Source organism: Schistocerca piceifrons, chromosome 8, assembly GCF_021461385.2.
Source record: "Schistocerca piceifrons isolate TAMUIC-IGC-003096 chromosome 8, iqSchPice1.1, whole genome shotgun sequence".
Taxonomy (NCBI): Eukaryota; Metazoa; Arthropoda; class Insecta; order Orthoptera; family Acrididae; genus Schistocerca; species Schistocerca piceifrons.
Window position 1 is genome coordinate 253,586,954 of NC_060145.1, and position 27,833 is coordinate 253,614,786.

General features: G+C 39.7%; 1 protein-coding gene across 3 annotated transcripts in view; it reads right to left on the reverse strand.

Annotated features, from left to right (window-relative positions):
* LOC124711757 (coiled-coil domain-containing protein 6) overlaps nt 1–26,502 on the reverse strand; it is a 69,410-nt gene extending 42,908 nt beyond the window's left edge. The window contains exons 1-6 of one of the 3 annotated variants that reach the window (XM_047241971.1): nt 26,348–26,502; nt 26,006–26,250; nt 25,707–25,856; nt 20,533–20,765; nt 14,529–14,686; nt 13,304–13,439 (exon numbers count right to left, since the gene is read on the reverse strand). In XM_047241971.1, the coding sequence (XP_047097927.1) occupies nt 13,304–13,439; nt 14,529–14,686; nt 20,533–20,765; nt 25,707–25,856; nt 26,006–26,221 (893 nt within the window). In that variant the 5' untranslated portion in view covers nt 26,222–26,250; nt 26,348–26,502. Of the gene's footprint in view, nt 1–13,303; nt 13,440–14,528; nt 14,687–20,532; nt 20,766–25,706; nt 25,857–26,005; nt 26,251–26,338 lie in introns of all 3 variants that reach the window. The other 2 variants (XM_047241972.1, XM_047241970.1) reach the window with 2 other exon arrangements.
* Between the last annotated feature and the right edge of the window lie 1,331 nt (nt 26,503–27,833).

Here is a 27,833-nt window from a genome sequence, read left to right on the forward strand (position 1 = left end):
ACCAGGGAAGACTCAGGGTGTTACACTGACCCCCTAAGCATCAAGTTCAAGGTGCTGTCTCTCACTGAAACTGAGTCAGTGGAACTTATTTCATGTTTTGGGGAAACAACGAGAAATTTTGAAAGTTCTGTGACAAGCTAGATTGAAGTTTCCTGGACTTGTGCCACTGGGTTGAGAGCTGTAGGGCACCCCTAAATTGGTCGGTGTGCACGACACATCAAAGGCTGCTGCCCAAGTAGCTGGCTGCATGTGGGTTACACACATGGATTTCTTAGGTTAGGTAATTCTCCATCCAATCCAGATAATGACAGCTGTAGGAAACCCAGAGGTATCAATGTAAGACGAAATAAATGCCTCCCACAGATGAGAGCATTAAAATCCTAACCGTTCATTGTCGAGGCATTCACAACAAAGTGTCAAAGTTTGAAGTGCTCCTGAACAGCAGTGAAGCACACACAAAACTAAGCACAGAAAGTTGGTTGAAACCTGAAACTGATCCTAGGGAGATTAATGCAAAAAATTTAAGTGAATATTGAAAGGACAGGCTAATGAGGAGTAGAGGTGGTTATATTTGTCACAGCAGGTAAGAAACTCAAATCCACTGAGACAGAAATTGAGGCTACATGTGAGATTGAGTGGGCTAAACTCAGTAGCAGCAGTGGGCAAAATAATAAGGGGATCCTTCTATTGTCCACCAGACTTGTCTCATGTAATCAAAAACTTTACAGAAAACCTCTGTTCACGTGTACGTAGTTCCCAAATCATACTGTAAAATTAGGTGGAGACTTTAATCATTCAACAATTAATTGGGATAATTACAGTTTTGTTAGTTGTTGGTGTGATAAGGCATCTTGTGAAACATTACTAAATGCATTCTCTGAAAGCTACACAGAATACATAGTTTGGAACCCCACTAAGGATGGAAATATATAGGACCTAGTTGCAAGAAACAGACCTGTTCTCTTTGGGATGTCCACAATGAAACTGGTATCAATGACCATGACTTGGCTGTGGCAACAATGATTAACGAAGTACAAAGGACAACTGAAACAAGCGAAAGATGTACACGTTCAGTAAACTAGACAAAAAAAAAAAAAAATGAGAAGTGTCAAAATCTCAATGAGGAACTTTAAACTTTCAACACATGGCAGGAGCATATAGAAGAACTATGGTTCAAGTTTAAAAGAATAGTAGACAATGTTCGGATATATACAAGGTAACAATTACTGAACTATATGAAATAAAATTGTCCTAACTTCTGAACGGTTTACTTTAGGACATTCAAACTGCACAGTTGGCCATAGGACATGATGGGAATTGTATAGTTTGGCTTAGCGAAGAAGCCCACTTTCATCTTGATGGGTTCGTCAATTAGCAAACAATGGGTGACAGTGTGGTGTGCAATGTTCAGCCACGGAATAGTCGGTGCAATATTCCTTGATGAAACGGTGACTACCAATCAGTACATGAAGGTTTTGGAAGATGATTTCAACCCCGATATCCAAAGTGACCCTGATTTCGACAAGATATGGCTCATCTGAGATGGAACTCGACCCCATCGAAGCAGGAGAGTGTTTGATGTCCTGGAGGAGCACTTTGGGGACCATATTCTGGGTCTGGGGACCCCAGAGACCACTAGCATGGGCCTCAATTGGCAGCATATTCTCCAGATCTGAACACAGGCTATTCCTTTTTGTTGGGCTATATTAAGGACAAGGTATATGCCATTCATCTGCGCCACATCATCGCCAATGATGGCAGGCACATCGAACCTGTCATAACATAAATCTAAATATCTGTAGTGACATTTACATGTTGAATAAAGTGTGTGCACACCATAGTTTGTAACCAGTTTACGTTTTTTCCATATAGTTCAATAATTTTCATGTCATTCTCAATGTACTCAGCAGAACAATTCATAATGGTAGGTACCCTCCACAGCACACAGGCACTGTAAAGACACTTCAAAAAGAAATGGAGACTACTGTATACTAAATGTAAAACAAAGAGTATGACTACAGATAGACAGATGCTAAATGAAATGTGTTTGGCTGTCGAGAAGGCAATGTGCAAAGCCTTCAGTGACTACCCTAGCAGAATATTGTCAAGTAATCTTTCACAGAACCCAAAAAATTTTTATTTTATGTAAAGGCTGTTGGTTGGTTGATGTAGGGTATAAAGGGGCCAAACTACAGAGTCCTCAGTCCCTTTTTCCTCATGCAGACAAAGCTTAAGTTTTGACCAATTCCCAAAAGGAGTCGGGGAAAGAAAAAGAACGGAAAACTAAAGAGGAACCACCTGGAAAGGAAAAACTGAAGAAGCTAACCAAAAGGGGAAAAAACATACACTAAAAAGAAAAGTAGTGGAAGGTATTAAAATACTATAGCAGGTGGCCAAGGCTGGCTGATCACAACAATAAAAAAAAAAGGATGAGCCAGCCACTCTGCAACACCCTAAAATTTCCAGCCTAAAAGAGAAGGCAAGATGAACACATACAGGGACAAGAAGAACACCAAGGCAAACAAACAGCAAAGAAAGAGTGAGGAACAGAAAAAACAGAGGGGGGGGGGGGATGGAGGTCTGGGAGAGAAGGCCAGGCTCCCACCTTAGATTGTGTGGTAAAAACCCCCCTTACGAATAAAACGTATAACCCCACTAGCCATTGAGACATTGTTACCCAACACCGGATGCAGAATGCTGGGAAGGTTCAAAGACTGCCACAAAGTGGCTAAAATACGTCATTCGAACAAGATGTTGACGACAGTCGTGTGGGAGCCACAGCAACACCCAAGTGAATCCTTGCGATGGAGGAAGTGACCACGTATTAGCCAAATATGGCGGATGTGAAGCCAGTAAAGGCCAATGGAGTCCCTGTGAGTAGCTTGAATCGATGACTGCCATACATTCTTTGTCTCCTTGATAACGGACGAAGTGAAGGCCCGTCGTTCCAAACTGGCACGTAGCTCATCACTGGACTGCAACAGGAGGTCGCGATGAAAAAATTCCTTGATCCATGTTGAGGCTTTCAGGGGGAGTGACCAAAATAGTACTATCATCCTGCTCGTCACACATGAGTAATGCCTGGGACTGGGATGGAGATGTCAACTGAATCAAAACTGACCCATTGCGCATTCGGGACAGCACTGCCACTTCCCCAAACTTGTCCTCCAGATGCTAAAAAAATAAAAAATAAAACAGAGGCTTCATATCTCGAAGGAGTTCCCACGAGTTCTGTTGCACACTAAATAACAAGGTGAATATGACTCTCTTCACTCTATAGCCCTATGTTCCTCCCATGGTGTTGCTATGGAGGGAAATGATTTAGAGTCATATTTGGTTGGTTGGTTTGTGGGATCAAAGGGACCAGACTGCTACGGTCATCGGTCCCTTTTTTCCAAATACAAAGAACACCCACAGAGAATAAAAACAATGAACAGAATAGATCACAGACGATACAGAACAAGAGAAACTTAGACAAAGACAAGACGAAATGAACTAAAATCACACAGAGTGTGACGGTTAGAGTCATATTTGTCAGCAATGTAATCACCCTTCCCTTTCTCAGAGGCTGCTCGAGTAATTCAGTCCCAAGCGAAAGATGACTTGGTCCACTTCGTTGCAGTGTCATCTGCCCTCATACCACCCCCTCCCATCAAGAGTTTCTCCCACAGGCACCACCCAGCCATAGCAAAGGCCACCTGGCACGCCAGCCATAGCAAAGGCCACCTGGCACAATAGCTGTTGCCGTGAGTCCTAATGCCCCACGAAGATGGGCATCTACTCCTTGGCATACGTGGGCAGTTTGCAGCTCTGACATCAGCAGTGCGAGCCCTGTGTTGTCAGCGGGCTACCACCAAATGGGTACATGGTGGCCCCACCACAATGGACTGGTAGATGTGCTGGATATTGAGTGCGGAGAAATCCAGTAGTGTCATGGAGGCGAAAGAGGACAGCAGACAACGGAAAAAGAAGACGTACCCCGGAAGGTACCCTCACCAAAATAGTTGAGTTGCAGGTGGAGATGCATAGCCATGACAATAAGAGGTGCAAGAGATCTAATCTAACAGCACTGTGGATAACTGGTGCACAACATAAGACGTCCTTCCCCAAATGGCCCACACTTCTGTAGAATCTGGAAAGTGGGAAGTCAAACCATAAAATGACACCTGAACTTATTGGGCTGAAAAGTGGGAGACCCCTTTTAGTTGCATCTTACGACAGGCAGGAAAACCTTGGGCCTATTGTAACCCATGAACCCGTAGGTGGGTATAAAGGCTGTTAGTGGCACCATAAGTTAGCGTCCAGACCCTAGCGAATGAGACAGGAACTTAAATTGAGGGTAGCAAAGTAAAAGCTGAAATACTTAATTCCGTTTTCAAATATAACTTTACAGAGGAAAACCCAAGAGTATTGCCCCAATTTAATCTTTGTACCATTGAAAAGATGAGTGAAGTAAATAGTAGTGTCAGCCATGTTGGGTCAGCCCATACCAACTGGTCGAAGAAAAAAAAAATAATTGGTTGCTCGACCATCTCAGAAAAATTTTCATTATTTGCTGGGTAAATTCCCCAATTTTTTGTAGTCACAAAAATATTTTTTTAAAAATTTTATTGTTTATTATTTTCAAATGGCAGCCATATTTGTTCCAGGCCGCATGTGATTTTTCGTATTTGCAAGCATCTACATTTTTTACAATTATTTAGTAGTGGATTGTCTTAAGCCTTTCAGATAAAATGCATTTGGTTCAACACACTCTGGGCTACAAATTAACATCACCACCACTTAGCTGAACGTATTCTTTAATATATTTTTAATATTTGAAAGTTATCAGCCACGAATTAAAAATTAAAAAAAGCGCCCTCAATTTTTGAACAGTAGTTTTCCAAAGAATGATTAATTTCTAAGCTTTAATATTTCTTCTGGTATTACACTGTATAGTTTAGTTACTGTTTATAGAGTATCAAAGGTGAGCAGCTTACACTTTAAAAAATACACTATTTTAAAAAATTGATTTTTTTAATTTTTCCATTTTGTGGCCTGTAGTATCTTTGTTGGGGGACCAGATAAAAATCAGAAACTTCACAGTTAATAGACCTTTATGATATCAAACGTAAGTATAATTGCAAATTTGAGTTACGAAAAAAAGATTACAAACACGAGTCAAAAATACGTTTAACATCTGCGATATCTGGTAGGCTAATCAAATAAATTATACCAATTGCATAATGTAACACACCACATTGCACTAGCTATTGATTATTTGTCGAAACAATGCTGCGGTAATTGAACCAGCAGGCTAACAATTACATCTGCAAGCCTATACAAATCTGATTGTTGTCTTCCCCCTTATGCCAACAACTGTCTACTCACACTTATTTAGCTTAAAGTTCTTGAAGTGTGCAGTTGAAAAATGGTGTCTCAGTATTCTGTTGGTGGTGTTATTAATGAAGCACGTCATAAAAGTGTGTATGGAGTGTACCCTAAAGACATTACTTTAATCGAAGATTACAGTGCAGAAGAGAAAGTGTTGTTTTACTTACAAGTCGGCCCAGAGGTCAAATCAACATGCAAGTACCATGAAATGAAATACTTAAAAAAATTCATCACCTTTTTGGTCAGTCTTGCATGGACCCTTTTGAGAAACATAAAACACCTATAACAAAAGGTCTGCGAAAAATAACATTTGATCACTATTCTAAAAATAAAAGCCCTATTGTCAATCTCATACCAGGAAAATCATTGTGTCCAAAGTGTTATTCTAAGATACTTGTAATTCACAAGAGAGAGGATAGTGAAACCTCAGATACAGAATTTTGTGATTTATCAGCAACCATTAAAAAAGTAGATACAGCTTGTGAAATCCTGAGTACATCACCTGCTAGTAAAATTATAAAACTAAGTCAAGATAGAAGACCAAGTACCTTTCATACAAAATTTGAGAAAATGGCATCTACAGTCAAAAAGAATTTGGAAGTTTCAGTTCAAAATACAATTTGTCCTAAAACAGATGGAAGTTCTAAAACTTCACCAACCGAATATGATGATTTGATAGAAAAACTAAATGTAGTACTTCAAACAAAGAGAATAAAATTAAGATTATCAGTTTACTGCCGAATTCTTGGAGTCGAGCAAAAGTTAGTGAAGAATTTAATGTGTCAGAATGTATTGTTATAATAGAGGGAAACATTCCACGTGGGCAAAATATATCCAAAATCACAGATGATGTGACTTACCGAACGAAAGTGCTGGCAGGTCGATAGACACACAAACATACACATGAAATTCAAGCTTTCGCAACAAACTGTTGCCTCATCAGGGAAGAGGGAAGGAGAGGGAAAGACAAAAGGATGTGGGTTTTAAGGGAGAGGGTAAGCGCGCGAGAGAGTGTATAACCCCTTCTTTCCCCCTAAGGTAAGTCTTTCTGCTCCCGGGATTGGAATGACTCCTTACCCTCTCCCTTAAAACCCACATCCTTTTGTCTTTCCCTCTCCTTCCCTCTTTCCTGATGAGGCAACAGTTTGTTGCAAAAGCTTGAATTTCATGTGTATGTTTGTGTTTGTTTGTGTGTCTATTGACCTGCCAGCACTTTCGTTCGGTAAGTCACATCATCTGTGTTTTTAGAATGTATTGTTAAGTTAACAAGCCAATTAGTAAAAGAACAGGGAATTTTACCAGCATTACAAAAGAAAAGTGCATCTAATTTGGTAGATGAAAACACAATCATAAGTAATATGAGGATGATAGCAACAGCCATTTGATGTCTGGCAAAAAAGACTGTTTCTGTGAAAGAAAATGGTTCTAAGATTCAAAGACAAAAAAGGTTAATATTGTGTAATTTGAATTAACTATTCACTGAATTTAAAAAAAGAAAATCCTGACATTAAAATTGGAAGATCAAAGTTTTGCGAGTTGAGACCAATATTGGTGTATTGTTGCAGGGGCATCTGGCACCCATAACATTTGTGTTTGTATCATCTGAACGTAAAGTCGATGATAGATGGGGCCAATCTTAGAGTTTACTATAAAGACCTTTAGGAAGTTATGGTATGCAATACTGACAGTTACAATTGTATGATCAAGGGAAAATGTGAAGATTGTCCAGGCAAACAAGCCTTACTTGACATGCTTGAAGAATCCAAAGACGACAATTTGATGCCTGACAATATAAAATACGAACAATGGGTGACAAGACAGAACTGAAATGGTGACAGTCATAATATCATGAGAAGAGTTTTTTGAAGTGTTGGTGGCTAACCATGAAAATCTGAAAATGTGTCATTTTATTGCTAAAGATCAAAGCAAATTTTAAAAAGACAAAAAGCAAACCTTGGCAGCTGATGAATGCTTAGTTCTTGCTGACTTTTTGGAAAATTATTCCTTTGTTGTTCAAGATGAAGAACAAGGGCACCACTGGGTAAACAAACAGGCCACAGTTCATCCATTTGTATTCTACTATAAAGATGAAAATAAACTAATGAGCCACAGCTTTTGTGTCGTAAGTGACTACCTTGAACGCAACACTACAGCAGTGCACATTTTTCAACTAAAATTAACAAACTACATCGAACAGCACCACCCTTCTATAAAAAAACTGATTTACTTTTCGGATGGGGCAGCAAGTCAATATAAAAACAAAAAAATTATTAACATCTCCTTTCATAAAGAAGATTTTGGGTTTGATTTAGAATGGCACTTTTTTGCTTCATGCCATGGGAAGAATGCTTGTGATGGTGTTGGGGTACAACAAAGCGAGCTGTCACAAAAGCAAGTCTGCAGCGGACCGATGACAATCATATCATAACACCTCAAGTAATGTTTGAATTCTGTAAAAAAAAAAAAAAACATATCAAAAGAACTACCTATGTTTTTGTACAGTGCGAGGAAATACTAGAAGTCTATGACAAGTGTCTTGGGGGGGGGGGGGGGGGGGGGGGGAAACGTACACCACTTGTCTGAAGATTAAAGGCACTATCTTTTCATTGTTTTGTACCCCATTCATACAACTTACTGAAGTGTAAGATCACATCAACTTCGCCTGACAGTGAACTTCATCAGTGTGGAAAACTTTTACAACTGGTTCTTCAAAATAAAGACATAGTGGCTTGTGTTTACGATGAACAGTGGTGGATTGGCGAAGTTGATAATATTGACTGTCAAAACCAAGATGTACATATTGTATTTTATCACCCTCCAGGACCAAGGATATCTTTCAAAACAATTGAGAAGGATCAAGTTTGGATGCCACTTAAAAATTTACTAAGGAAGCTGTCTCATGGAATTTAGAACTGTGACTGGGTGAACTTATAATTTAACACCCAAACTGGGTGAACAAATTTCTCAAATGTTAAATGAGCGATATACTAAAAACAAATAACAAGAGAACAATATAATGTAATTAGCAGGCTTATTTTCAATAAAAAAGGTAATCATAGATATGATACTGTAACTGATATATTTTATTCCATAAGCCTAGATATCGCAGATGTTAAACATATTTTTCCCACATGTTTGTAATTTTTTTCCATAACTTCCAATTGAATCTCAAAGTTGAAATTTCTACTGAAGTTTGATATCATAAAGGCCTATTAACTATGAAATTTTCTGATTTTTATCTAGTCCCCCAAACAAAGATATTGCAGGCCACAAAATGGAAAAATTAAAAAATCAATTTTTCAAAATGGTGTATTTTTTAAGTGTAAGCTGCTCGTCATTGATACTCTATAAAAAGTAACTAAACTATACAGTGTAATACCATAAAAAATATTAAAGCTTAGAAATTAATTTTTCTTTGGAAAACTACTGTACAAAAATTGAGTTTTTTAAATTTATGGCTGATAACTTTGAACTATTAAAAATATATTAAAGGATACATTCAGCTAAGTGAAGATGATGTTAATTTGTAGCTCAGAGTGTGTTGAATCAAATGCATTTTATCTGAAAGGCTTAGGACAATACACTACTGAATAATTGTAAAAAATGTAGATGCTTGCAAATATGAAAGAAACGCGTGCAGCCTGGGACAAATGTGGCCGCCATTTGAAAATAATAAACAATAAATTTGTTTAAAAAATATTTTGTGACTACTAAACATTGGGGAATTCACCCAGCAAATATAAAATTTTTCTGAGATGGTCAAGCAACCAATTATTTTTTTTCCTTGAACCACTTGGAATGGACTGACCCTGTTGAGAAATGGCTGAAATAGTTGAAATTGAACAAAGCTCCAGAGCCTGATGGAATCCCTTAAATTCTATATCGAATTTGGGATTGAGTCACTCCTCTTCTAAGTATAGCCTATCATAGATCCCTCCTCAAACATAAAACTGTGCCCAATAGTTGGAAGAAAGCAGAGGTAATGCCTGTCTACAAAAAGGGTAGAAGAAATGATCATCAAAACTACCGTCCAATATCTTTCACATCAATTTGTTGCAGAATCTTAGAATATATTCCAAACTCAAGCACAACGCAGTATCTTTAATAGAATGACCACCTCCATGCTAACCGGCATGGATTTCGATAACATTGGTCATGTGAAACCAGGTCGAAATCGCCCTTTTCTCACGTGATATACTGAAAGTTTTTGATCAAGACAGTCAGGTAGATGCAGTGTTTCTCGATTTCTGCAAAGCATTTGATCAGTATTGCATCTTTGTCAAAAGTTCGATCATATGGGGTATCAAGTGAAATTTGAGACTGGATTGAGGACATTTTCATAGGGAGGACACAGCAAGTTATCTTGGAAGGAGAGTCATCGTCAGATGAAGTAACTTCGGGTGTACCCCAGGGAAATATGTGTTGTATAATAATGATCTCGGGAACAATATTGTTAATAACCTCAAACTTTTTGCAGATGATGCAGACTGAAAAAGGCTGCATAAATAGTCAGTCAGATTTTTGTGAGATTTCAAAGTGATGCAAAGACTGACAACTTGCTTTAATGTTTAGAAATGTAAAACTTTGCACCACACACACACACACACACACACACACACACACACACACACAAAAACCACCATAGTGTCCTATGACTATAATATCAATGAGTCACTGATGGAATTGGGCATCTCATTCCAATACCTCGGTGTAACACTCTGTAAGGTTATGAAGTGGAATGATCACATAGGCTCAAATGCGGTTAAAGCCTGTTTCTTCAATTTACTGGTGGAACATGGGGGAAGTGCAATCAGTTTATAAAGGACAGTGTTTACGTATCACTCATGCAACTCATTCTAGAATACTCCTCAAGTATGTGGGACCCATACCAGATGGGACTAACAAGGGATATTGATCACATACAGAGAACGGCAACACAAACAGTCACGTGTTTGACCCATGCTGATTGGTTGTTGGTTGTTGGTATGTCATCAGTCCCCCATTCCAAAATCAGGCAAGCCGAAAATCTACAGAGCAGATAAAAACCAAAGGGGGAGGAGACGTCTCCCCAGGCGCTAAAAGAACACAAATGCAGCAAGAAACACTACAGACAAGAACAGGACAGAGGAACACCAGACAGAAAGAGACAGAAGAAAGGAGGATGGCCGGAGACTGGGTGACTGACCATGAGAAAAAAGAAGGGAAAGAGTCAACCATCTGACGGCACATCAGAACAGCAACAGACACAAGGACAAAAGAAACGGAAAGGGAAAGGCGCAGGACCTCCCTAAATCGAACCATAAAAACGACTACTACGGATAAAATGTAAAACATTGTCAGCCATGGAGGCATCATCGGATAAAACCAAAGCCAAAGTGCCCGGGAGATTAAAAGATTGCCGGAGTGTGCGCAGTAGAGGACACTCCAGCAAAATGTGGCCGACCGTCAGCCGGGACCCACACCGACACAAGGGTGACCCATGCTGAAGAAATTGAACTGGCAGACTCTTTAAGAGAGATGTAAACTATCCCGAGGATGTCCACTCACATAGGGATCATGAGGACAAGACCATTTTAATTAGAGCACAAACACAGAGGCATTCAAACAATCATTCTTCCCACATTCCATATGCGATTGGAACAGGAAGATACCCTAATAACCGTTACAATGAGAAGTGCCCTCTGCCATGTGACTTGCAGTACTTTGCAGAGTATGGCTGCAGATAAACCTTCGGTTTCTCTTTTCATTCCTTCAGCGTCCTTACTGGACGAAGCAGTCCATTGTCTGCAATGATTGCCTGTGTTGTTGTCTTGCTATAACTATTAGATTCATTTCAGACCCACAGTGCAGCATACTAATGCAGATGCTTTTACTCGACTGCCAACTGACACTGATCCAACATCTGATCAGGATGAAGTGCTGCATTTCCAATTACGACACCAAAGCCCAAACACCATGGTTTTCTCATTAGCATTTCTCAGATTTCGGTGGCTGTCACAGCTGATCCTGTCTTACGTCACATTGTTCAATTTGTAGACCACGGCTAGCCAAGCCAGGTAAACCACGAGACCAAGTGTCAGACTCTTTGTGTAACTATTATGCGCTCTGCCACTGTCTCTCCATTCTTGATGGTGTGTTAGTGTTGGCTACTGACGAGTCAGCACCCAGGGTTGTGATCCCATCCATACTGGGGTGGGACATCACACACTTTCTCCACTTGAACCACTGGAGTGTTTCTCATACAAAATAGTTGACCCGCCGACGCCCGTTCTGGCTTAGTGCAAGCGTTGTTATAGCCTTCTCAGAGTGCGCCAACAATCAAACATCATCATGGGCCTCTCTTCCCCATGAACCCCCCCCCCCCCCCTTCCCAGTGCCCCTGAGAGTGTATTCATGATGGTTTTGCAGGTCTGTCCTTTAATTACTTTTGGCCCTCTGCCCCTGTGGCCACCTTGACCATCTGTGCCGGCCCCTGCAGTGAAATCCACATCTCCTCCGGTTCCTGCGCGCTCTTCACTCTGGATGCGATCACCATCGGGTGCCGAGTAGCTAGTGGCGGGCTGCCTCCTTGTCTGCAGACCCTGACACTGCCATGCCATCTCTGCTGCCTCCATCACTTAGTGCCCACCCAGATGTGCACATGCATACAGCACCATCACCATCTGTGCTCCCCTAAGGCCTCTCACAGGGGAGTGGGTGCTGCACATGTCCATGCCCATGCCATATCAGATCGTATTCTCCTGTCCCAGCACCATACCTGCTACAGCTGTCATTGCCTACCAATGAAGACATGAACATCTCCACAGGAGTGTTGCAACCCTATAATGCAAAGTCACAAAAATCAAACAGCGCACAGTACACGTGCCTCCATGGTCAGGCTAGTGAAGTCATCTTGCAACCTGGACAGATGGTACAGCAAGTGATGTACCGTATGCAGTGACCCAACATAAGCCCGGCACGCTGTGCCTTCTGTCTATCTTATGTTTACTTAATTATAAGTAAGTATGCTCACGTATGAGACTGTATATTGGTATATTCTATAGTTACGAAACTTTGTATCATTCTATACTTCATCCAGTGTTATTGTGAACCCCTTCATGTGGAAGCAGAAGAAAACTTGGTTGGTGTTACTTCTGATACTACGTCTATAGAACGTTACAAGATGTATGCCGTTACAAATGTCTGCTTGTGTCTGTGTATGTGTGGATGGATATGTGTGTGTGTGCGGGTGTATACCTGTCCTTTTTTCCCCCTAAGGTAAGTCTTTCCGCTCCCGGGATTGGAATGACTCCTTACCCTCTCCCTTAAAACCCATATCCTTTTGTCTTTCCTTCTCCTTCCCTCTTTCCTGACGAGGCAACCATAGGTTGCGAAAGCTAGAATTTTGTGTGTATGTTTGTGTTTGTTTGTGTGTCTATCGACCTGCCAGCGCTTTTGTTTGGTAAGTTTCATCATCTTTCTTTTTAGATATATTTTTCCCACGTGGAATGTTTCCCTCTATTATATATATATATATATATATATATATATATATATATATATATATATATATATATATATTATATATATATATTATTTTTTTTTTTCACTGTGCTGCTAAACATTTCAGTGCAGTAACTACCTAGTCCCCAATTTAACTGCTAAAGAACAAGAGTTCGTGTCCAAGTTAGTGTACAAATAATAAGTATTCCTTATCTTGTGGAAGAAGTCAGAAAAAACAGAACTGAACCACCAACTAGCACCGCGTCAGAAATACTTCAAAAGTGTATATGCTGTATACCAAAGCAAATACCGGAAATTCAGGAGGTTCATTCTGAACAACTGTTTCTCACACAGGAATAATATCTAATCTCACAGAAACAGAAGGAAAGACCATGAACATTACAAAAACTATGAATTATAGAAAAACTGGAAATAGAATTTGCTATACCTGCTCTCTGATTCTGAAAGATGCCGACATAACGCTTCTCTCCTCTCCACTTCCAACTGCAGCTTCCGTTGTAGTCTTAGGTTCTCCTCACGGATGCTCTTTTCTTCATTTACATACCGCTGCATTTTTTCGGTGTCTGTGTAAAAAATTTAACACTATAAAGACAAAAAATTAAAGTGTTTGGAATCATTGCCAATATTAATATCAATGGACAACTGACAGACACAAACTAATGATTTAAAAACTACCAGACTGACGACTTATGGAAGACATGAAGCAAGAAATTCAGCGACTCACGGAAATGGTATGTTCTATCAATGAAGACATGAACATCTCCATCATCATGAGCATCATTTTTGTAACTTCCAAACTGATCTATTTTGAAAGATTGTTCTCCAGGGGAACAATTGTCTTACTGGAGAATGTAATTTCAGATGATTATGATGATGATGAGCAGCAACTACTAATGTGCACATAACTTACAGTTTTCCAAGATGCCTCGTGCAACAACCATTTAACACAACGTAACTCCCACTGACAAGCACAGTTTTTTGTGTATGTGAAAACGGAACATTGTTTAATGAATATTTATCAGTCTGTTTTCCTCTGAGTAAAAAAGAATTCATTTCAATCACTCCACAATAAGATCACAATATACACAAGCCAAACAAAATTTTAACTACACCAGTAGCTCAACAATGCAAACGGTAGGCAAAGTAATATTATAATTGCTACTCAACATGCTACTCCTGTATCAATTACTCAAGAAGTTCACTTAAACTGCTTAAAAACCTATCAAAGAAGGAGTACGGAGAAGAAGATCAATCGCCACATGGGCTGGATCCCAGACATCACAACATGAGGGTTCAGGAGGCACTGACCCACTACTGAAAACTTTAATATGTGGGAAAGGCTGCATAGGACGGTCTTATCTAGAAGCGAAATTCAATGCACGCACTTTTTTGACACTCAAGTGACATAAGGTAGTACTTGTCAAGAGAATATTCTAGGGCAGCAGCATAGTTGGGGCTTCCACTATCTGCTCCCTATATCCACGTATCCCCATTTTATCATGTATATACTTTGAACTTCATCAGGATGCTTTCTAGCCCCTCACTGCTCCAACTACACAGCTTATGTCTCCCACAGCTCTTCACTGCTTTATCAAAACTCCATGTAGCCACATACATAAATATTATAAATAAATTAAGCATAGTGTACTCACTCTCCTGCTGTGCTATGGCCAGCTGATTCCGCAGTCTTGCCACTTCACTACGTAGAGTTTGTATATGGGTGCTCAGATTTGCAGCTGGATCACCGTTGCTTATTTCTCGAGGTGATGCAGGATCTGATACTGGCTGGTCCAGTTTTATCTGCAACATCCTGCACAGCAAACACTTACAAATACAAATTTCTTGAAACAGTTTCAAAACCTCAATATTCACATTCATTTTCTGGAAATTAATGAAGCACACAATTTAAAAATTATCCTCCACTTTGAGAACAATGACACTTCCTCACTAACCCTTACACTGTGTGTCAACTAATATGGAAAGGATAGAGTGCTAATCACCATAAAGATGACACGTTGATGTGCAGACAGGCACAACAAAAGGACTGTTACCCATCAACCTTTGGCCCAACCCTTCATCACACACACACACACACACACACACACACACACACACACACACACACACAGAGCCGCTATTTATGGGCACTCAGGCCAGACAAACTTAAGGGGATGACACTGTGGTTCAGGTTGTAATGGATCTGGGAGATGTTATTTTTATACCGTATTTGTCGATACCGAATTGTAAATGTTTTCTTATATTTTTGTCAGAATTTATTATAATTTGTCTTATTATATGTTAATTTACTTCTGTTTTTGAGAGTAAAAGCATATTGATTACTATTAGAAAATGTATCGAAGAATAGCAAAGAGACTGATTACGAGTGGAAACTTGTGAATTGTGTAAAATATCTTTGACGTTGGAGTCGTCTTTGACTATAGTCAGTTGGCAGCTAACTCTTGGTGTGTGTTGATGGAAGAACAATGTGAAGATCGCCGTCATAAATAATTTTGAATTATGTTACTATTATTTTTGTATTAACTAAAAAGAAGAAACTACATTTGAAGAAACTGTATTTGAAACACCAAAATGAGAGAAACACGTTAAACCACGTCATTCCTGCAGCCGACAATGATGCATTGTGGAATCATACTTAGACAACTGAAGCCAAGACTAATATCGCCTTGCAAATGTCTAACGGAAAAGGTAATGTCACGAAAGATGGCAAATTTAAGTAAATAAAAAATAGTGACCATATTTTCAACTTGTGTCTTAGCCGGGAAACCATATTTCAAGGTTGGGGAAAAAAAAAACCCTGATTTTTCGGTCTTCTTCATATTTCGATAGATTAAGGTTTTATTTAAGTACTCTGAAAAGGATTTTGCTGAAAAAAAATTTTTTTTCGAGCATTTAAAGAGCATTTTCCTACCACATGTGTTTATATGCCACACCCACTTTTCTGCATATGTTTCAGATCTTTATATCCCCTACACTGAACATTAGGGATTTTTTTTTAGTCCAGTGTGTGTTGGCTATCCTTGGAATGCAACAGTCGCTATCCTTTTGTTTCTGCTGTTTGTAAACAACACGCTTTCAAACACGCAGTTAGTTTTGTTCAAGTGTGATTGCGAGTAGTTATTATACTTACGTTTGCAGTGCTAGTTTACGTGTGTTTTGTTGTGTTTATTGAATGTGACAAAACGTAAAGGCACTTTCAAGAAACAACAATTTAGAGGGAACAAGTTCGGAAAGCTTTCTGTACACGAGGTTATGTAGCCTGGCAATGATGTTTCTAGCTGTAATTCTTCAACAAGTGCATCATCAAAGAAGCTCTCAGCATTTCAAGAGCGTTACAACAAATTTACTTAAGTGACAAGTGGTGCAGTAACATTATTAAAAATCTGAGAATATTATCAGATGTAATTTCTAAATTGTACAATGTAGACAGTGTGGTGAGTCACAGAGTGTGAAAATTTGTGAGAGTGCCAGTGGGAGAAAAGGCCTGGCAATTGCTTTGGGTTTAATTTGCACGAAATGCTCAGCTGTGATTTCATTTACGAGTTCTTCAAAACCAAATGCAAGTGGCCCTTATGAAATCAATACTAGATTAGTTTATGCGTTACAATCCATTGGCAAGGGCATGGATGCAGGGAGAACATTTTGTTCAGTGATGAACTTACATCAACCACCACATAAATTTGAAAACCTGACTGCAATATTAGACAAAGTTGTATTTGAGGTCAGTGAGGAAAGCGTGAAACTGGGTGCTAGGGAAACAGTGAAGAAAATGATGAGCGTTCAGATATTGCAGTTGCACTTTATGGAAGTTGGCAGAAAAGAGGACATACTTCTCTGAATGGAGTAGTGACTGCCACGAGTGTAGACACCGGTAAAGTGTTAGATGTGGAGGTAACGTCTAAATATTGCAAATGTTGTAAAGTCAATGAACATAAAGAACACAACTGTGTGGCTAATTTTCGAGGAACAAGTGGTGGTACGGAAGTTCATGGAGTACAACAAATATTTCATCGCTCCGTAGAAACAGAGGCGTATGGTACACCAAATATTTGGGCGATGATGGCAGTATGGCATACAACAATGTTGTTAACTCTAAGCCATATGGAGATGCCATTATTAGCAAAATAGAATGTGTAGGCCATGTTCACAAACATTTGGGAACAAGGCTGAGAAAAGTAACTGCCGATATGAGAGGAACAAAAATTAGAAAATGGAAAATTGTTGACTGGGCAGGGTCGTTACTAAAACTGAAACATAAAACTTGCAGGTATGCTATAGGCAGGCAATTAGGAGAAATAAAGAAAATCTGGAGGCAATGAAGAGACATGTTTGGGCCATATTCCTCCACAAGTCCTCAACTGATGATAAGCAACGTTATGGATTGTGTCCATCAGGAGAAAATTCTGTGGTGCAAATACAATAGAGCTCAGGCAACTGGAGAATCTTATTCTCACCAGCATTCTCTTCCAGCTGCTGTTATTACAGCAATTAAACCTAATTTCAGGGACTTGGCTCATCCTGACCGTCTAAGGAAATGTCTGCATGTGCAGACACAGAACCCAAATGAATCTTTCAACAGCATAATTTGGAACTGCCTTCCTAAAACTGTATTTGTAGGCATGCATACAATGAAACTAGGAGTTCATGATGCTGTTATTACATTCAATGGTGGTAATATTGGAAAGTGTGGGGTACTGAAAAAACTAGGAATTAATCCTGGTGAAAATATGATCACTGGGTTACAACACTGCGATAAAATGAGGATAGCCGATGCAGACAGGTCTGCATCTAATATGGCCAAGAAACCGACAATCATCCAGGAAGGTGAACAAGAAGCTGGAAGACCTGCTAGAGGCCAAAGAAGGGCCATCATATGCAGCAGGACAGTTTTAATTAACTGTAAGTAACAAATTTCAAAAGTTTTTTCTTTAAAGTCAATTTTTCGCAAACTGAAATTTTCAGTATATTTGCCCCATTATATAAGAAACTATCATAGATAAATGAATGAAATTTTCAGTAACTCCGCATAACAAAAAGCCACCTCTGGTACTACATTCATTAATATTTCCCCATTAGGAAGTTCACAAAAATATATTTTCTGCAGAAAAAACTTAATATTTTTGTTAATAAATTTAAAAAAAGTATTTCTTAAAAACTATTAAATGGATGAAGTAGATTTTAGTATAGTTGACTATTAGCATCATGTAACATACAGTAAAAATATTAAGGTCCTGCGTCCAATAGTTTTTTTCAGAAATGGATCAAATACTTGCCTAAATTAACATGGTTTAGATGGGCAGGGTGTGGTCCCCTTAAATGAAACCAGCGGGAACAACAATCCTACCTTCGAAGGAAAGGTATACAAACAAATCCGCCATTTTCATCCATATGGCAACCTCCAATGCCAACCTGTTAATGGGTCGACTAGGAGAAACCTTCCTAAGCCACCTAAACCCTGATCTGGTTCACATTTATTATTGATATCTTCATGATCTGGACTATATCTGGACTCAGAGCCAGGGGGATATCCTATCCCCATTCCTTCATAACCTTAACACCTTCTCTCCCACCTACTTCAAGTGGGCCTTCACAGCCCAGTGTGCCACCTTCCTAGACATTGACTACCTTCTCTGCAAGGGCTCCATCCACACCCTGGCCCTGTTAAACCCGGCAACAACCAACAGCACCTACATTTAGGACAGCTGCCATCCCTTCCACATCAAAAAATCCCATGCACACCACATAGCCACTCAGGAATGGCATACGTGCGGTGCCTGCAGCTCCCTTGCCCAGCATGCTGAAGGTCTCACAAATACCTTCATATGCAGACACTATCCGCCAGACCTAGTCCACAAACAGATTTCCTGTGCCGTAGCTCCACCCCCCCCCCCCCTGCCGAGAAAAAAATAAAAATAAATCCTCCCACCACCCCCACGAACCATCCACAAAGGAGTGCCCCCCCCCCCCCGCCCCCCCATCACCTAATAACAACCCAGACTGGAACACCTTAAACACATCCTTTGTCAGGGCTTTAACTATTATGTCCTGATACAAGGTACATCCTACCTAAGAACCTTCCCAACCATCGTAAACTGGTGTCCCATTGCCCATCAATCTCCAAAACATCCTAGTCCATCCCCATGGCACTTCGAATCCTAACCTTTTGCCATAGGGATCATATCCCTGTAGAAAATCTGGGTACAAGATATGTCCAACCCACTTGCCCAGTTCCAATCCACAGGCCTATCCTATCAGAGCCGGGCTACCTGTGAAAGCAGCCATGTTCGTGTCAGTTTTGGTACAATCATTTCTCTGCTTTTCATATTGGTATGACTACCGACCACATATCCACCAGGATGAATGGCCATTGACAAACTGTGGCAAAGAGAGAAGTGGACCACACTGTTACACAACATCCAGCTGAACATAAAATGCTTTATTTCAATGGCTGCTTCAGAACCCAGGCCTTCTGGATCCTTAGTCTTTTTTATGAGCCATTCTGCATCCCAACGTCTCATTTTTACAGTGAGTATCAATCTGTCCTTTTCCTAATTGCTCACATTCCAACCTGTACATTCCACTGTATGTCAACTAGTTACAGTTCTTCCTCGATTAGATTGGTTCACAGATTTTTATTTGCATTTCAAGCACTTTTCTAATGATTAACTGAGTTATATTCATGTGCTGGTTAAAATAAATTATTGATTATACTCGTCAGTAACCAAAGGCAGAAGCAAAAATGAGCATATTGAACGACATTACACATTTTAACAATAAAGTCACTTCTAGATAAGTGAAATAACAGAACCTATGGATCACCTTGAATCATTTATTTTCACAAATTAAAAAAAAAAGGGGGGTGGGGGAGTGGGGGGGGGTGGGGGGGTGTAAGCAACAAGTGTTAATTGCCTATCAGACAACAGATCATTGCACCATATGGAGTATAACTGTAGAACATATTTTAGAATCTGTTTGGCACCAGCATTTTCATTTAATAGATAGTTATTGGTGTCACCCTTTTCCCCACAATAACTTGATTGTGCTGACCTTAACCAAAAACAACAGTAAAACATTAGAAGTTTGGGTAACAGTAACTAGTATGTGCGTGCAATCTGATCTAAGCACAGCCTTTCCCCCATAAGACAAAATCCCATCTTTCAACGACAACTGGGACAGAAAGGTATCAAAGTCAGGCTATTTCGAATCATTACTTTACTTCAGATTGCACCTGCTTGCACTGAGAAAGACTGCCCTATGGTGTGGCATACATTTTTGTGGACAAAGTGCATTTCTGTGAGTGCCACACTTGCTTTTATATAAGCACAACACATGGGTAATGGAATTAGCACTGTGACAAAGAAACGGTGCTGACTTCCCCTCAATGGCCCTAACCCCCTCAAGAAGTCCTAATGCGGGGGGCAACACGCATCCATTTCTGTTCTCCGACAGCCATCAAGTGCTCGGTCAACTTATGATGGCCAAATAGTATTTCAGTAACTATTTTATGTTTGGTGTCTGCTTTCCCTATTTTAAATTATTTCACTATATATATTACTCAATGTATCGACATCTCTGGATGGCAGAAAAGTAAGGAATAGTCAACGATACTTATTAGCACAAATTAGCATGTTCGCTAACCTCTTTTCAGCTTCAAGCTTGTCCATTCGCTTCCACAGTTTATTAACCAGTGCCTCTTGTTCTTGCTCCAAGGTATTCTCTAATTCAACCTTTTCTCGTCTTAGCTGTTCCAAGTTGCTTTGTTTTGCAAGAGTTTCTGCTTCCAATTTTTCAATTTTTCTCATAAGCTTATTAACCAAACATTCCTGCTCTTGCTCCAGAGTCTGTTCCAGTCGACATTTCTCTTGCCGTAACTGAAAAAGAATAGAAATAAATTCCACTTGTAATTTCATGTCTTCTACTACCATCCTTTGTTTTCCCTATTCAACCATTTGAACAAAACAATACATGCACAGTGTGACCTCTTCAGAGCTCAGCAAACATTCAGTAATTTACTTGTCAGTATTTCCTATAACACCACATAAATCAATTTAGCTCTTAATTTTAGTTATCAATTTACAAGTCTTTTCTCCAAATTGCAAATCACAAAACTAAAGTTTACAAACTATTCCCTCACAATCAACTCAATAATATCAACAACAATGTGGATTCACAGTTAGTCCAATAATTAATTCCCTCCATTTTTCAATGTTCTGACCCCCTTCTATCTTGGCTGTTGAATTGAATACACTCTGATATTCTGAATACAGTAGGGAAAGAATGCAGAGAGTGAAAGGTTCTTTACCAGTTGTACAGAAACCAGACTGCAGCTATAAGTGTCAAAGGACACAAAACAGAGGCAGTACTTCAAAAGAGTGTAACAAGATTGTAGCCTCTCCCAGATGTTATTCAATCTGTACACTGAGCAAGCAGTAAAGGAAGGAAAGAAGTTTGGACAGGTCAGGCAGAATAAAAAACTATGAGGTTTGCCAATGATATTATAATTGGATAATTTCCAAGAATTATTACCTATCAAAGGTGCAGGTAACTAGTGATATACATAAAAAAGCGATTTTGGTGGCACGAATTGTGGATACTGTTTATAGTGTTCAATCAAGCAATGACAAAAGATTAATTACTACGTTACAATTAATTACAAGTGAGAGTAGTAACTTTACTCACTTTACCTGTCAGCCGCATCATCTTCATGCGCTATTCCCCACGTCATATAACCTTACAGCAGCAATCCTTCTTCCCCATAACCCAGGTACACTTTGCTATGTCAGTCAGAAATACTGAGTAACAGGAGGGTCAATTTCTCCATGAAACCTCAAATTGTGGAAATGTAAATATTGCAAGAGGTAGAGTCCGTCCATATCTCCTGGATGTCCATCTCCTCTTATATACAATTAGACAGGTTTGGATCATCCGACAACATAAATTTAACAGAATGATTCACGATTTCATGCTGAAATCACTGCCTTTAAGGTGTTCATGACATCAAGCCACCTGTTACCACTTCTGTGCCTGCTAATATACAAACATCAAGAAAAGTTTTGCATCAGATCGGCTCCGAGAGTTCCGGAACCTGTACAGAAAATTGGAATAGAGATCAACATAAACATCATTTCTGCCCTTTTTATTGCTCATGAAAACCACACATTGCATGTTGTACCACCATACAGCGAGACTTCAGAGATGGTGGTCCAGATTGCTGTACACACAGGTACCTCTAATACCTAGAAGCACATCCTCTTGTACTGATGCATGCCTCTATTCATCGTGGCATACTATCCACATGTTCATCAAGGTACTGTTTGTCCACATTGTCCCACTCCCTTCAATGGCGATTCGGCATAGAACTCTCAGAGTGGTTGGTGGGTCACATCATCCATAAACGACCCTTTTCAATCTATCCCAGGCATGTTCAATAGGGTTCATGTCTGGAGAACATGCTGGCCACTCTAGTCGAGCGATGTCATTATCCTGAAGGAAATCATTCACAAGATGTGCACAATGGGGCACGAATTGCGATCCATGAAAACTAATGCCTCGCCAATATGCTGCCTATACGGTTGCACTATTGGTCGGAGGATGGCATTCACATACCGTACGGCCGTTATGGCACCTTCCATGACCACCAGCGGCGTACGCGGACCCACATAATGCCACCCCAAAACAGCAAGGAAACTCCACCTTGCTGCATTCGCTGGACAGTGTGTATAAAGCGTTCAGCTGACTGGGCTGCATCCAAACATGACTCCGATGATTGTCCGGTTGAAGGCATATGCGACACTCATCGGCGAAGAGAATGTGATGCCAATCCTCAGCGGTTCATTCAGCATGTTGTTGGGCCCATCTGCACCGTACTGCATGGTTTCATGATTACAAAGATGGACCTCGCCATGGACATCAGGAGTGAAGTTGCATATCATGCAGCCTATTGCACACATTTTGAGTCTTAACACGACGTCCTGTGGCTGCATGAAAAGCATTATTCCACTTTGTGTAATTTCTGTCAGGATTCCTTCGAGCCATAATCCGTAGGTAGTGGTCATCCACTGCAGTAGTAGCCATCGGGCGGAGTGAGTGAGAAATGTCACTGACAGTTCCTGTCTCTCTGTATCTCCTCCATGTCTGAACATCACTTTGGTTTGCTCAGAGACAACTGGGCACTTCCCTTGTTGACAGCCCTTCCTGACAAAGTAACAATGCAGATGCAATCAAACCACGGTATTGACCATCTAAGCACGGTTGAACAGACAACATGAGCCGTATACCTCCGTCCTGGTGGAATGACTAGAACTGATCGGCTGTCGGACCCCCTCTGTCTAATAGGCACTGTCATGCATGTTTACATCTTTGGACGGCTTTAGTAACACCTCTGAACTGTCAAAGGGACTATGTCTGAGATACAATATTCACAGTCAATGGCTATCTTCAAGAGTTCTGGGAGCCAGGGTGATGCAAGACTTTATGATGTGTATTAAGTGCTTGATCAGAGAGACTAGAGCTTTCTTCCCCCTTGACGGAAAGCACTTGCAGGACGATCTCTCAATGGCACCAAATACCAAAATATGTTCAACTTCATTTTTCCAATGGCCGTCCTCTCTGTTTTGTCCTCTGATTGTTCCAATCTCATTCATACTATGACCAACAGACTTCTTGGCAGAGACCACAGCAGTCTCACACGTTCATGGACAATCATGCTTCAGAAGCTGTTGCCTGTAGCATACAGTACAAGAAATTAAAATGATGTTCTTCTCAATGGATAACTTTGAATTGTTAAACAATGTGTTCTTTCTTATTGATGTTCTCTTGTAACACTGTGCACACTACAACGGCGAAGGCAAATAAGCTTCTGCACCTTTCTTACAAAGTTACACATAGCTGACTTCATGACATTCTATACACTTCTTGCTATCCTCATTTGGAAGCAATTTGGGTCCCAACAAAATTTCAAACAACTTCCCACACTACATAACCAAGGAATTAGATTTCATTATGAGACTATCGGCACTTTAAACTGCAACACATTCACTTATTGCTATACAAAAACAAACTAATAAGCTGTGCTCCCCTGCCAATGTACTAATCATTCACCACAATTCATGCACAAGAGTCATGTGGATGACACTGAGTTGCACAATCGATACACATTACTAGGGACCTGCACATTCGGCAGGCAATAATTCCTGGAAATTACTCATAGTTGTGCCAGACATTGCAAAGGGCTCGGAAGATCACAGGAACGGAGTGACGCCTTGAAAAGAGGTTATATGATTTGGTGGTTTATAATGACAACAATTTCAAGTGGTTATTACACTTCCAGGTAGCACAATTACTCAGTTTTGTGTAGTTCATAGTACAACTATGGCAAATGAAATAATATAAACTACTTGTCAGCAAATTAGTCGCATGTCAAAATGAAATCATATAAAACATGTCTCTAAAACAGCTTCCAATTGTTTTGTGTATTTCATGAAGATATAAAAATGAAAAATTACACATTATCCATATCCTGAGGAAATATGAGATACCAAAACAGATAACAAAGCTGATATCAAAACATTTCTGAGACACTAGCTTTTATTGCCATACAGAAGAGGGTAGAATTTTACTTATGGCAGCAGGAGATGCAGTAGCGGCATAGTGCGGTGACGTGGGCAATGACTGGCCATTAAGTGAATAATTTTAATGCTATCCTTGTTCTGTGATTGCCAGGTTCTTGTATGTACCCTTCTCAGCTCAGTAAATTTATCATCATCATAAAGCAACATTTTACAACAACATGTTTGCGTTAATATGAACGGCATTCAATTCTCAGCATTCAAAAGTCATTGCCCACATCAACGCACCACACCGCCACTGCTGCAAATAAAATTTAAAACAGAATAGTACTGCAGAGCAAGATCAATCAAATCAATTAAAATAGTTTTACAATTTAGAGATGAGCAACAAGAAGGTTCATGAAAAAATATATATCAAAAACTATGTAAATGCATGTTTGTACTTAGTAATATTATGACTTGGGCTGTGTATGTTTCAAAACACACAAATTCATATCGACTGTGTCAGGCATTAAAATTTATTCAGCTGGTGAGGAGGAAAATGACACTTATAGGCAACAGTTCTATATATCAAGAGAGCTAGAAATCTGAAATGAGAATTACAATCTTCGAAATGTGAAAATTTCAAGAAGTTGCTGAACCAGCAGCTTATGCAGAACTGTGCGTACCCTACAACTTCACATGAACGTGAAAGGGAACTACCATAGTGCTACTGTAATTACAAGTTGTACTTAGGAACAGATGTTCTCTTTTTTTGCGAACAACTAGTACTTATGTACGCAACATGGGATTTCTCGTATCTGCAATAACGCACTTTACCACAAGAAGGGAATTTTAAAAGAAACAAAAATATTTTTAGTGTCCCCGTCATGATGCACATTTGCACAAGTAAACAAAGCCAGGACATGGAGCATAAGCTGTGTCTGCTAACACAGTTAATTAGGCCTACCCCAATAAAAGTTAAAAATTTATGATAAAATGCTTACCTGGAAATCCATTCCGTTTTATGAAGTGAAAACGTACGCCAAAACATTTGGTCTGCACTGATTATAACCAAACCCTGCAGTACCCTGTGCAATATCTTGACAGAAGACGAACTTAAAACAGTTCGTTGGGTACGTACTTATGAAGTAGGTTGACTTACACAAATATTCTCACAAAATTATTGTTGCTCTTTTGATAACTGCTAGATACAGGCAGCTACCAAATCCATACATTCAGCACGAAACACGTTTATAACCTCACCTGGTTGAGCTTTCTTGACAGGTCATTCGTAAGACATTCTTCTTCTTGTTCATAATGATGCGCCAAAGTCTCTTTCTCCTTCTTCAGGGCCTGAATCTTTTTCAAAAGCGTGTTACTAATGAATTCTTCCTCTTGTTCTGCTTTAGCTTGCTGTGAACATGGATGCACGCCAGAGGTGTTACGACGTAATATTATCACTAGTAACCATTTTACGCCAATAATATGTATTTTCAGTAATGTGCTGCGTTCATAGTACTAGCACAGACTATCAAACACTAATTCAAAAACGCCAAACTTACGATTATCACAGATGCTTGCCGCAGTCCTCTGTTCTCTTCTTGCAACGCCTTCACTCTTAATTTATAGGTCTCCAATTCCACTTTAAGCACTCTGTTCTGCTGCTGCAACGACTCTATTCTTTTTTGTAACTGTTCCCGTGTTACGGGGGACGGTGGCATCATTATTGGACCTCCATCGATGGAACTTGAGTCACTCTCACTGGCACTATCCGCCATGTTTGCTTAATCTCAACGTGGGCCTCGATCTTAAAACACATAAAAATGAATATAGTACAATAACACCGCAAAAATACACATATACGGAACAACTTCATTTGTTTGGACATTACTCACATAACTTACATGGCCCAGGGTCCGGTGTTTTTCTTACCTTCAGCTCTATCTTCTAATACCTTGTCGGCTTTTAAACAAACTACAACCTTCGCGTTATTCAAGTTTTTACGTGTTTTTATTCGGAGAGAATAAACGCTATCTGGCAATGACTATAGAAACTACGAGTACTGCTGCAAAGAACTTCACAAGAGTTACATCCAGTTCCAGTGGCAGTAGCGTTGTGGTGACGACTATAGGGGAATAATTAAACGTTGCCCCTCCCAAAATATTTAAGGCAAAACAATCGCGAGACATTTTATGAAATGAAATTACTGTACTCGCCACGCTACTACTCAGTAAGACATTGGAAACAACGATAACTTGAGAGTACACAGATGTCAATTTAAGTCTTAGTTGTGCGTAATTGTTGAGTCAAATTATATCGAAAATCATGCATAAATAGCGAAGAATTGGAAACAGAAGCAGTCGAATATATTTACGTTTGACAGAGCACTTATTGTGTAGCTGCAGAAGTTTTCGTTGCAGATTAAACTCAAGCCCGTTTTTGTCTTGGATATGATTTCCGAACACCAATAATTGCACACGGAACATATGATGTATTCTGTTCTTCGAACATAATTTTCATCTCAAAGACGAGCGGTGCTTGAATCCAACTAGGTATGCATACATTAAGAAATCGCTCGCAGCACTTCAGAAAGTAAAACTTGTATTGAGTTCAATGGCGTATGTGGTTCCACGCAATGTTTATGTTCACCACATAGGCGTCCTCAAAAATTAACCCAACAGGGCCAAGACTAAAATTGGCATCCTTTTTTAACTGAATTTGGGCATGAGTCATAGCACAAGAATCAAACTACACAGGAGAAAAAGAAAACTTTTACCCTAGAGAACTGGTGGCTACCCTCTGTGGGTCGTACAGCTCCAAGGCACCAGTTGGCTTCTAAAGTGTAGGTCTTTCAAAAGCGAGTATAATAACAGAATTTTTAATTTACAGCGAGAAAATACCATCTTCTTTATTAGAAAAAAGCAAGAAAGGATGTAACAAGGTATTCAAGCGCAAGCTTTATTTTTTGTGATTTGGTATAAATCAAGTGTCACCAAGCTACGGCCCACAGGCCGGACGCGGCCTGTGACATCAGTTGATCCTACCCGCCGACGCTTCTAAATAAGCATGATGAAACGTATGGAAAACAGGACATTGTGATACAATTTGTTTAAATATTATTTTCAGAAGAAAAAGGAGATCTTAAATATTATTTTTTGAATAATAGGAGACCTCCTGGCTGCTGTGTACCTGAAACTTAACATTATCATTTTAAATTATTGTACCTAGATGTAATACAAAATAATGGTGCAGTCCGCGCTCGTCATTTTGTCAGTTATCCTGCCAGCTGTGAGAAAACATTAGTGATTTATGGTCCAAATGATGGAAGGCTGAAGACAGAAAACAAAGCCACTCTCTTGAGCCATACCGAATTCCATTACTGCCTGCCGG